Source organism: Aspergillus alliaceus (assembly GCF_009176365.1).
Source record: "Aspergillus alliaceus strain CBS 536.65 unplaced genomic scaffold BDW43scaffold_30, whole genome shotgun sequence".
Classification (NCBI taxonomy): domain Eukaryota; kingdom Fungi; phylum Ascomycota; class Eurotiomycetes; order Eurotiales; family Aspergillaceae; genus Aspergillus; species Aspergillus alliaceus.
In genome coordinates this window covers 69,554-81,406 of record NW_022474713.1, presented here as the reverse complement: position 1 = coordinate 81,406, position 11,853 = coordinate 69,554, and the positions used below count along the sequence as shown (strand labels likewise).

The 11,853-nt window shown below is 48.8% G+C and overlaps 5 protein-coding genes across 5 annotated transcripts; 2 read left to right on the top strand and 3 right to left on the bottom strand.

Annotated features, from left to right (window-relative positions):
• Window positions 1-215: 215 nt before the first annotated feature.
• Window positions 216-621, top strand: BDW43DRAFT_312377 (ankyrin repeat domain-containing protein; the record flags this gene model as incomplete). The annotated part of the gene is made up of 2 exons (XM_032047355.1): window positions 216-331; window positions 405-621. The coding sequence occupies 2 exons, from the start codon at window positions 216-218 to the stop codon at window positions 619-621; spliced, it is 333 nt and encodes a 110-aa protein (XP_031898890.1).
• A 1,081-nt stretch (window positions 622-1,702) lies between these two features.
• BDW43DRAFT_280240 (cation transporter) lies at window positions 1,703-2,850 on the bottom strand. Its single transcript, XM_032042401.1, has one exon. The coding sequence runs from the start codon at window positions 2,282-2,284 to the stop codon at window positions 1,727-1,729; it is 558 nt and encodes a 185-aa protein (XP_031898889.1). The 5' UTR covers window positions 2,285-2,850; the 3' UTR covers window positions 1,703-1,726.
• A 274-nt stretch (window positions 2,851-3,124) lies between these two features.
• On the bottom strand, window positions 3,125-3,839 carry BDW43DRAFT_280239 (uncharacterized protein). Its single transcript, XM_032042400.1, has one exon. It carries the CDS (start codon window positions 3,780-3,782, stop codon window positions 3,486-3,488), a length of 297 nt encoding a protein of 98 aa, XP_031898888.1. The 5' UTR covers window positions 3,783-3,839; the 3' UTR covers window positions 3,125-3,485.
• Window positions 3,840-7,249: 3,410 nt separating this feature from the next.
• On the bottom strand, window positions 7,250-8,248 carry BDW43DRAFT_312375 (putative short-chain dehydrogenase/reductase family protein; the record flags this gene model as incomplete). The annotated part of the gene is made up of 4 exons (XM_032047354.1): window positions 7,250-7,306; window positions 7,360-7,543; window positions 7,600-8,139; window positions 8,190-8,248. 4 exons carry the CDS (start codon window positions 8,246-8,248, stop codon window positions 7,250-7,252), a joined length of 840 nt encoding a protein of 279 aa, XP_031898887.1.
• A 678-nt stretch (window positions 8,249-8,926) lies between these two features.
• On the top strand, window positions 8,927-10,605 carry BDW43DRAFT_301206 (glutamine synthetase family protein; the record flags this gene model as incomplete). Its single annotated transcript, XM_032045006.1, has 6 exons — window positions 8,927-9,359; window positions 9,410-9,666; window positions 9,720-9,772; window positions 9,824-10,286; window positions 10,339-10,514; window positions 10,575-10,605. The coding sequence occupies 6 exons, from the start codon at window positions 8,927-8,929 to the stop codon at window positions 10,603-10,605; spliced, it is 1,413 nt and encodes a 470-aa protein (XP_031898886.1).
• Between the last annotated feature and the right edge of the window lie 1,248 nt (window positions 10,606-11,853).

Here is an 11,853-nt window from a genome sequence, read left to right as displayed (position 1 = left end):
TGAGCAGCGTCCTACGGAGGAAATCAGATCAGATTTCTGCTCGCACAGTACTCAGCACAGTATTGGATGGACTATATAAAGAATACAGAAGCTGACAGGGACATCCAAGACAGAATCTTGAACTTTTTCCTCTAGCAACAACAGGCATACACAGTCTGGGGCGAACTGTTTGACCCAGGTTGTCCTCTTGATAAAACCCGCGCGCATATAGAACAATGGCAACTCCAATATACTACGCATCCTTAGCAGGTCTCCATTATACAGTAGAATTGCCGCTAGGTAAAGGTGCCGATGTCAATACAGAGGGCGGGGAGCTTGGGAATGCTCTCCAGTCTGCTTCTTTTAAAGGCTATAATAAGATCGTGCAGCTTTTGCTAGAGAAAGGTGCTGATGTCAATGTGAAGGGCGGGTCCTATGGGAATGCTCTCTAGACTGCTTCTGCTGGAGGGCTATAATAAGACCGTGCAGCTGTTACTAGAGAAAGGTGCCGATATCAATGCAGAGGGCTGGTTCTACGGGAATGCTCTCCAGGCTGCTTCTTCTAGAGGCCATAATGAGTTCGAGCAGCTGTTGCTAGACAAAGGCGCCAACGTCAATACACAGGGCGGGGAACAAGTTTAAGTGAATGCCTTATCGTCTTACCTGTGAATCTAAAAGCACTGACATGGTTTTTGTGATCTGCACGGAAATAAGACTCCCACTACATACAGTAACTTATATTTCTAACCTCTTTGCAAAAGGAGGGTCTGGGAGGCGTGGTAAATTTAAGGTCTTTGTGTTATCACCTAGGCTCTTCAGGAAACTCAAGCTTGAGATTCCAAATCTTCCATGAAGGTCATGTTCGCGCTATACGCTATATAGCTCCCTATTCTTCCTAATATAAGGTATACTGAGGCATTAACTAAGGCTAATCATCTGCTGACTCGCCAGCAGCCAGATACTCCGTTCAGAGGTTCAGCCGCCACCACGGGAACCAGTATGAGACAGATTCTTGCTTCTGTCAATCTGCCGCCTCTACACTAAATTGTCGATCATTGCATGAATCATTGCAGCAGTGTCTTGTAATGAAAGACATCGGATGCACACAAAATAATACGGATCTTAAGTAAACGTACAGATAGTTCAATACAGCACTCGACACTGACACACTTCTATGTTTTATATAATCAGTAAGTTACGGCGGCCCTCATTTGATACTGGTTGGCTCAATAAGATATTCGCACTAATGTTCTTGGCGATGGGCCCACAAATAATCAAAGTGAGTTTGAAGGTCAGTCCGATTTCGAGAACCACTGTATAAGGTTGAGGATTGGAGATCAGTTAACATATCGGAGTATCAATAAAGCTATCGGGGTAGTAGGGCTGAGAGGAAAGCGACAAGGATGAGTGCAAAGAGCAGGCTGAATAGCAAGACGACAGAAGAGTACAGCAGAGAGATAACATGGCAATCAGGCAAAACGGGTGTAGACAGAAGGATGATTCTCGTAAAAATGAAGCAATCAGGCAGGAAGAGACCAGCTGAGACAAGGCGTGAAGAAGGCTTTGGCGCGGAATTTGACAGTGTGCTCGTAGCGGTCCTCTCAGCCTTAACCCAAAGCCTCACGCGGCCCTACGGTGGTAAACCCTTTCACTCTGTTCCTTCGTTTCAGGGCATAAGGCAGGCAGTAGCATTATAGTATAAACAGGTATAACATGATCAAGCTTTCTCTCGTCCGTCCACCACCAGCTACACATTTTCATATCCCCGTTCCAGCGCGCGCTCCATCCGAATATGAGCGTCTTCCTCCTCCACGCATGCTAAATGATCCCCAGGCAACATAATCGCCTTATCGATAGCGACTGGTAAGCTACGATGCCTGCCGCGGAGCATCACAGCACATAGCACCAGCTTACTGAACGAGTGCCAACCACCCGAGAAACTATATGCCTGGTCCGGTAAACCGGTAGTGATTCCCACACAGCCGTAGGCACTAATGGTCTCAAAGATAATATTAAAGACTGAGTATGTCACTGGGTCTCGAGTGAAACTGCTGGCTTCAACAATAGATACGATAACGATGGCTAAAGCAAGCCACCATAAGTCGTGGGCTAACTGAGCGCGGAGCTGCTGTTGGATAAAGTAGAATCGAGTCGAGAGCGCAGGCGTTGGGAGGCCCTCTTTTTGAGGGTTCCTGTAGTCTAAACCTGCGGGCAGCTCCTCTGCATAGATCCCTAGGCTTCTTTCTTCATACACGTTCGTGCTGCGCATGGTTATCACGACGGGATAAACGGATATATACATCATGACCACGTAGATAACCTGAGTTCCGATCTGGAGTGATGGTATTGCGATAACGTAGAAACCACCATTTCGAACGCATAATGCTTGAAATAATCCGTCTAGTGTTCGAGTTCCTGGAGGGATGCCGGTGACTGCTGGATTGTCAATCTAAATTGGCGTCAGTGCACCGTTTATCGCTTGCCCAAGGAAGGTTAAGGGACCAAGCTCACATTCAGAACTTCGAAAGCTATCCAATCTATCCCATTCAAGACAACGACTGCGCACAGCAGCCACCAAGTGTGACGCGCGGGAAACAGGTTGGTGTAGCACCGACGTGGATAGACTAGCAAAAATCGTAGAGTTTCACGATAGCCATGAAAGTAGTCATTATCCGGAAGTATAAGTAACAATGTATACAATATAGAGCGTAGGAAGATCGGGTAGCTGTTGGGGGGTTCAGCAAGGAGGGAAATTGGCCACAAGGCTAGGGGCGCCATCCTTACCAGGCATTGCCCGCCAGTATCAACAGACCCATGGTGATTAGCATATATATGGATGACCGAAAAGGAATCTTTTCATATCAGCTTGACTTCACCAAACCCATGGCCCACTCACCATGTTCGCATCCACAAGGCTCAAGCCAGAATTATTGAAGGCCGAGATGGCGAAGAAAAAGCCCGCCCACCTGCATCAGTCGAGTTAAGAGTTCGAGCAGCATCATGTAGACATGGCTGGAGAATGAAATACACACCAGGGATTAATCCCGTTGGACTCTGTAATGGTTGCTTTCTTGCTCGCAATATAGGCGCCTACGCCCAGCCCTCCGAGCAATTGCCAGAGGACAAAGTACAGCGGGACAATTGTCACCAACAGAGAGATAGCTTGGTCTTCACCTCCCCCCAGCCGGCGACGTTCTGCTTTTGTAAGATGATAGAAAGCGGAGTTGTGGCCAACCGTGCTTGTTAGGGTGAGAGCGCCTAGGCGAGCACTGGAGGCAGTGACGGCCGGCCGAACTCCCTTGAGAACGCTATGAACAGGCTTAGAAGAGACCACTTTTCCTTCATCTTCCTTTTCTTTTTGGATTACATCTAATAACAGCCGCGCTCTGTGGGTTGGAGTCCTGGGACTCGATTCACATCCTTCAGAACTTTGCATCTGTAGTCTGCTCTGACAAGCTGTTTCCTGAGACGAAGAATGGAGGACGCCGTTGCTTGAGCTGGAACGACTAAGTTCTTGGAGACCCCTGTTGCTGAATCGCTTCTCGAACGCGCACCGACGCACCAGTAAAACCCAGATGGATACCCATATCTACAGTCCAACTTAGTGGGAGTCTAAATAGTGTGATAAAACAGAAGTGACAGTTCCGACAGCCGTTCATGATAGTCATTGAAAAAGACAGGATGGAGCGGGAAAGGAGCTTCAGTCTTACTGGGGAACCAAGAACAATGAGAAAAAAAAGAAGAAGCTGCTGGAAGGCATTCAAAGTTGACAGGTTGACGGTATTAAGCCCTGCCCCCGTCATAGCGCTGAAAGTGAAATATACCGAATCAACATATTTCACACTGCTGGAAGGGGTTGATGTTGCCCAGAAAAGGACAGACGAGAGAAGACATAGAACAACAAAGTAAGCATAGTGTAGGGTAATAAACCGCATACGAGGACGACTGTTCTTGATAGTGTTCCAAATCCCTGCCATCATTCTAGGTAGCGTCCTTGGTTGCTAAATTTCCCTCGTGTCTAGAGCCTGAGGGTTATGTCGCGGGACATGGAGACTCGTTCCCCAGTCTCGAAGATACCGTGTGGAAGCCATGTGGAACTGGGTCTAGATTTAACCAGTATTCTAGGCAAGCCTATCGATTTTTGCTCGCGTTCTAGGCACCTTGAGCTCCCTTCTGCATGTAAGAATGGGCCAAAGTCATCAGGCCAGTCGGACGACGTGGGGTTGAGCCATGTTGATCTAAAGGAGAATAGGGTTACGCACCAGTATGACTATTCTCGTATCATGCATTATATTAGGCGCATCAAGAAACAATTGCAGTAGGGTATACATTTGATATGGAGCCAAACTTAGTTTCTTCCAGGTACACCTGACTACTGTAGAGACTGATTGTATCACCATAACAGCCTCAACTGTTCTGGACCCCTTCGGCCTCCAGACAGGGCTTGACGCACAATCTCGATTCACGCCAGAGATAAAGCTTGTTCCACTCATCCTAGTTGAGTCTATAAACTCCCCATAGCTATCCACAAACGTACCATTAGTGGTGAGCCAAAACTGGCCGCAAAAGATGTATAAATTAGGAAACAGCCACGAATACATAGAGTTTGCCAACTATGTATAGTCCATGAGATAACCTGGGTATAAAGCTAGAAAAATACTTGTGTCTTTTTGTGTTTGATCTATCATACATCAGCGGGGCATCAATCTCTATTCTTGGATGTATGGCCATTGTTTCTAAGGAAAGATGTACGACCCAACTAGGATATCCAGGCCAGACATATTGCATTATCTTAAGCTTCGCAACATCTAGCTCTGCGACCGCCATTCGGAAAGAAAAGAAGAATTCACTGTGAGTGTCATTGTCTTTCCTATTTGGATGATCATGGGTCAAGCAAGGATTTCCTGATAACTCTAATTTGACCTGGAGTACATTTTACTTGCTAATAATCCCTCAGCACAATAGCACACCGGCTCACACGAGGGTGAACCCCCATGATCTCAGTCTGATGCCGACATATCTGGTGATATACTGACTTCGATGTCAAAAATCAACTTACTAGGAGAGAACACGAGAATATCGCGATGGCACAACACAATTGGCCAAGCACGAATCTGTCATTCTTTTGACTTTACACATCCCTGGACGTACCCATGGTAAGTTAGGGGCCAATATCAGTGATGGGCTGTAATCCAATCAAGACTTCGTCAGGTGAATAAGCCCATTCAAGTTGATAGGAGCAGGTGATTAATGCCTGGGCTGACTTGGCTTGGAATCCCAACACCTTGGTCGATACTGTGGTGGACATTGTAGCTTGAATGGGGGATACCCTTGACCCCTGCTGCAGAGCACTCTACAGTTTGAAGGACTTCGGGCAAATCAGGTTCCGGGCAGTCGCGATGTTGGGCCTCTAATAATCGCAATAGTTCGGAAGATTGGCCATGTCAGACCATCTTCATGCAGGGGAGCTGAATAGCCCCGGGTAAAAGAGACACAACGGTGTCTTCTATTCACTCTGGATGTTGAGATGGAAGGGAATCACAAAGAAGTGGTATGTTTATTGAACGGCTTCTTCGTTTACTGTCGGCTAATACGCGTGTTAAGAGGTACTTGGACACCAGTCTCATCTAATTCGCTCATTGCGTTCGATTTCCTATTAGGTTCCTGCACATCGAAAGGCCTTGAAGCAGAGTTACTCACCGGCCTTGCCTCGGTTTTAATATTGACATTACGGAATACACCTTCACCAAAGTTCGGTGCTCCCACAAACAATCAGTCACTCATACTTGCTCTTCACCGAGGCCGAATGGCACGATCTTCCATGAACTTCCCCAACCAATCAACAAATGCATCTCCCTAAGCTCTATACAAGATGCCCTAGACTCATTACTCTGCAGCGCTTTCTTCGACCCATGCATTCCATGGAACCCTTCTTGGGGCCGCATCTCTCGGTGTGAGGAGAGCCCTCTCGACAGAAGGTGGCTTTGACAATCGACGGCTTCTCAACGCGATCTCATATAACAAACCCTATCTAAGTGCTTTATGGGATGCAGCAGTGTGCAATGATCAAGCTAGTTTGTTCTTGAAAATGGCCCATCTTAGCCTACCGCCTATATGTCTGGCTCCTGCTGTTTTAACGAACACGGCTCAATCCTTTCTTCAGATAGCATATCATTCAGATGGCTCAAAGGCTCTCATTCTCCGAGCAGACGAGTACCCAACTTCATACTTTTGCCGACTAGATATACCAGTTCCATGGTCACCTGCGCCCCTCCTCCCCTTCCCCCTTGGGCACCCACCCTGTCGGAAACCTCAGCCTTAAAGTTAGAGCACATCTTGCGCATAAACTGAGACCTGTTTCATGGACGAGATTCTGGATCTTGGGCTCTAGAGAAAGGATCCCAGCGAACACGCAGCATCAACTGAGCGTCGGTCCAGTTTACCGTCTTCTCCACTCTTATTCTGTATTGCTTACTGACGAGTAAGTCTATGCACAATCAATACCCCTCATTCTATACTGATAACTATAGCTTACCTATTTCCGAACTAAATAAAGTCGACGAGAAATCTGGGGAGGCAATATCGCGCCCATTCAATTAGCATAGAAGTTACGACGGTGGCATCTGGCAGGATGATGGTCAGGGGGATATTGAATTAGTTCGTCGACTCCAGATTCATCCGTGGATTGTCGACCCATTGGATGACCACGGAGAAGACAAGCCAGTCAAGGAACACACGCAACATGGGCTTTGTGTCGAGGGTATTCTCCTGTGTAATAGCCAAGCCGAAAATCATTGACAGTCTGGGGGATTCGTCTACTGTGAAGTACCCTTAATTTTAGGGATTGGTATCCATTAACTAAAGATACGAGACGTTAGGAAGATTTCGATGAACAAGTCTACCCTGCAACTAGGTGAGTATACTGATTATGAAATTGTAGAAGTATCAGTTTTGCAGTCAAATAGGATGAAAGTGGAGCGGAGACAAAACCATATATTCTTTGGATAACCCTACACGCGATCAAGCTTCGAACACCAAACTAGGGGTACAGACCTGCCAGAATCAAGCAACCTGCAGTCGCTGGAGTATTAATTCTCGCGAGAACTAAGCTAGGAGAAAAGGTTCCAATACTATCAAAGAAACCCCGAAAACTGCTACAGAATGAGCTGACGAGCGGTGTGCATATGAGAAATGTAGCCCTTCATTAGCAACGGAAATATTTCTATTTATGAATTGATTACTTTCAATCAAGGTTGGCATGTTGTCAGGTCTAATGACCCAGGTTCTTGGGAGCAGGAGTAGCTGGTCCCTCCGGGGTGACATATGCCTATCGTTCTATTAGCTACCGTCACAAGTAGATTTGCATAGACCGAAGCGTACCTTGGACATTCCACCGTCAACAACAAAGTCATGGCCGTTGACAAAACTGCTCTCGTCACTGGCAAGGAAAACCACTGAATGGGCCTGTTCGATGGCCTCGCCGAATCGCCCGGTGGGGAAATGTACCTCACGGCGGTAGCGCTTGGGCTTGTCATCGCCCAGCCAGTCCTGGAGGAGTGGGGTGCTGTCATAGTCAGCATAGCCTTCAATCAAACCCGATGCCAACGCAGCACCACTTACTTTAGCGGGGCGGGGCATAGAGCATTGAAGCGGAAGCCTTCACGGGCATGCACAATCGCTAATTCACGGGTCAAGGCCAGCACGGCGCCCTTACTAGCGGTGTAAGCCAGTTGAGGCGTAGCACTACCGACTAAAGCAACCACACTAGCAGTGTTGATGATACTGCCCTTTGTCTTCTTGTGGCGACGGAGACTGAGCACGGCGTGCTTGCATCCAAACCACACTCCCTTCACGTTGATGTTCTGCGTCAAGTCCCAGATCTTCTCGGGTGTATCCACGGCATCAGCATCGTCGGCGTGCATAATGCCTGCATTATTAAAGATCACGTCAGTTCCACCCCAGCTGTCTTGAGACTCCACCATGGCCTGTACGTCGGACTCCTTGGAGACATCGCATTTGATGGCTTCAACGCGGGGGGCGTTAGGGACAACCTCCTTCACTTTGGCGAGGGCTTTCTCGAGGGCGGGAGTAGAGATGTCGGCCATGAGAACGTTGGCACCCTCCCGCGCGAAGAGGATGCTGGTCTCAAGACCTATCCCACTACGCTTTATGAGTGTCTTGCCGGATGGGGTTGATGTTGGAGCACTCACCCTGCAGCCCCGGTAATGATGGCATTCTTGCCTTGGAGACGACCTACAGGAGCAGCCATTGGGTCGTATGTCTACCATCCAACGACTGTCAGTGATTGCTTTTGGTGTTTATTTCCCATCCCACGGTTAACGAGATCCGGAGGATGATGATGATGATGATGATGTCATAGGCAAGATACAAGACTCACGATTTGGGGAGTAACTGGTAGGGTATAGGACCAATTGAGGTACAATTCAATTCAGTTCAGGAAGAGGGTCAATTCTCAAGTCGGAGCTTCGATCAATTCCAGGAGCATTCGGGGACAACACATCATGAAAACGTGGGGCAGGTTTCCACCCTGTATTATCTAAGCTGTGGAATCAAGTGACATCAAGTGATGAGTTGATAAACAAATTGATAACAAGGGAGGTCGGAATATTCGGAGGAATCGCAGGGAGTTAAGGAACACGAGTCCTGCAAGGTCGAGGCCTTGAAGACTCATGATAAACGTTTCCTTTGTCATCTTGGCGCCATTAGAGCAAGACAATTTATATTGTCCAAATGGACAAGGAAAAGGAGGGCGCAGTTTTGCCCCCGAGCGGTCATTTGATCGCGCCTGACGATAAGGCGGCGATAACTCCCTTCCGCCCGCACTCTCCAGATTGACCACGAGTCTCCCCTTCGTAAGTACCTAATCCTTCCGTCCACATCTATCGCCGAATTTAAACTGACCTTGTTGCCTCATTAGCTCCAGAAGATGGGCTCCATATCCACTCCCGAAGTCACGCTCAACAATGTTTCACACATCTTGCAGGATGATACCCGTGTCAAGTTGGCCGGCGTGGATGTCGATGGGATATTGCGGGGGAAGCTAGTCTCCAAGAAGAAGTTCCTATCGATCGTATCGGAAGGCTTTGGTTTCTGCTCGGTGGTCTTTGGGTGGGACATGCATGATCGCACATATTTCAAGGAATTGGCCATCAGTAACAAGGACAATGGGTATCGGGACCTTCTTGCGATTCCGGATCTGAGCAGTTTCCGTCGTATTCCCTGGGAAAACAATGTTCCTTTCTTCCTCGTGAGCTTTCACGACCCTGAGACTCGAGAGCCCGTATGCGCATGCCCCCGCGGTCTGGTAAAGACAGCGCTCAGCAAGCCTGAAGCGGCTGGGTATCGGGCCATGGCAGGTGGTACGTCACCCCATCGCAATCCTACTTTAGTGGTATGTTAACTGTTGCAGCCGAATATGAGTTTTATCAATTTCGCGTGCCAGAGGCGTATTCTTCGCCCGAGCGTAACGCGTCCTCCACGGCGACCTTCTTAAAAGAGAATCCCGTGGAGGCATTACCCTCCCTCACCGAAGGGATGTTCGGATACAGCTTGACCCGTCCAGTTCATAACCAGGATTATTATTATGGAATTTTTGATGCATGTGAGGAATTTAGATGTGATATTGAGGGGTGGCATACGGAGAGCGGGCCGGGGGTGTTCGAGGCTGTAAGTGATGGGCCCGTGGCTTGCACGATTTCCAACGCTGACGATATTGCTAGGCGCTACAATTCGGAGAAGCCCGGGAGATGGCCGATAAAGCGGGCCTTTTCAAGTGAGTGAGTCGCATATGGGATAGATCCAGGCCTTGCTAACCACGACGCAGGTATGTCGTCAAATCCATCGGGACCAAGCATGGCATCACCCCGACTTTCATGGCGAAACCCCGCGAAGGCTTGCCGGGGAATAGCGGCCACATGCACATCTCGCTCGTCACCAGCGATGGGAAGAACGCTTTTCTGCGCGACGCGCCCGATCCATCTCCTCCTTACCCCGACGTGGCTCATTTGTCGGACTTGGGCAGACATTTTCTGGCGGGGATTCTCACCGGCCTTCCGGACATAATGCCAATGTTTGCACCAACGATCAATTCTTACAAACGACTGGTAGAGAATTTCTGGGCTCCGGTCACCGTGTCTTGGGGCCTCGAGCATCGCGCGGCCTCGATCAGATTGATTACGCCGCCCGCCGCCCGACCGAAGGCAACACGGTTCGAAGTACGAGTGCCCGGAGCGGATGCCAACCCGCATTATGTGATGGCGGCTGTTGTCGCATTGGGATGGCGGGGTGTGGAAAAGCAATTGGAGGATCCCTGTGCCCCCGCTTTCTAAAAGTGAGGAGATGGGGGGTGCCAGAGACAAGGGGGTGCGTCTGGCCAAGTCCCTCAAGGAAGCCGTCGCGGCGTTTACGCGAAAGGACAGTGTCGCACGTGAAGTATTTGGGGATACCTTCGTTGACCACTTTGGCGGCACCCGAGAGCATGAAGTACGCTTGTGGGAGGAGGCAGTGACAGATTGGTATGTTTTTTTGTTTGCTTTATGTCTCTGCATTTACGTGGTGTACTGACGATGTTGTAGGGAGGTGAGACGGTACATTGAGACGGTCTAGACTCGACTCCGTTTGGTGGATATGAATAAGAAATGATAGATACCAATCAGCTGGCGTAGATTATCATTATTATTTAGCGTCGTCTGTAGCATTCTGCAGAGCTCCATGACTATCGGGTAATGCTTTTTTCTCTGGAGCAAACCCGTACCATCCCGATCCCAGGAGGCAGAATCGGGGGAGAACCGGAATGTTCATTGAGTTGATGATTCACAAGCAGCGGACATCACATGCTCAGGGTTTCACATGCCATATCATCTTCCCTTTTTGGGAGATACAAACAACTTACCAGATTAGTAGTAGTGGGAGTAACACTACAATTAATCAGTTATCACTTGGTCAATTATCTTATGATCGCGGTGCAGTTGAGTGACTTGTTTGTATACGGGGATGCGAGAATATATAATTAATAACTGGACTCGGTGCATGGTGTGTGGTATTGTATTATCTGATTGCAACCGTCACAGAATCGGAATGAATCGGTAGCCTGAGGCCAAATCAGGCCGGGAACCATGTCCAATGGAAGGAGATATATGGTGACGTTAGGGGACCGCGGCTGTGAGTGGAAGGTTCGGGTGTGCGGGGAGTTTATTCTCTTTGTCCCTCGGTTGTTGAAGGACTCACTCACTTGGTATCTGAAACATTACCAAAACCGTACGCTGGTGGTCAGGGGTGTATGTTTCGATGTTCAATCAGGATGCCAATGGAGCGGGCAAATCACCGGAGATTCCTTCCCTTCCAGCATGCATACTGAGTAGAATGTATCGCCAGCAGTAGTCATACAGTGTTCTAATATAGATAAAGTTCCTTATCGGTTTGCGGCGGCCCCCGGGTGAGGGGAATCTAATCGGACGTGGGGAGTGTCGGCCGAGAAGCCAAAGAGCTGCTGCAGGTATTCGTATTACCGATCACCGTACTATTCTCCGCGGTAAAGTCACGGGGAAGAGCTGGAAGCTCCCCAGACTGCACCCCGATTAGGAAATTTCCGCTCATCCTCTCCGATATCGACTCGCCATGAGGGCCAGCGACTGGTTCCTGGCCTATCGCTGCTCCATTCACATTGAGAGGACCATGACGATAACCTGCTACAGGGTGAATTACAATACCGTTGTGTTACCGTCCAGAGCGTCCTTGCCCTATCCAATTTGGACCAGACTTCCCATGGGCCGCGGTTGTCCATGGTTCTGACGTAGTCTCCTTTGCTCCAGCCGATTGTACTTATATACCTGTTGGCCGTGCCTCGGACGCTTC

Bases quoted from the DNA above. Each gene is read 5' to 3' on its own strand.
- BDW43DRAFT_280239 (XM_032042400.1), bottom strand. From the start codon at position 3,782: ATGACGGGGGCAGGGCTTAATACCGTCAACCTGTCAACTTTGAATGCC.
- BDW43DRAFT_280240 (XM_032042401.1), bottom strand. From the start codon at position 2,284: ATGATGTATATATCCGTTTATCCCGTCGTGATAACCATGCGCAGCACG.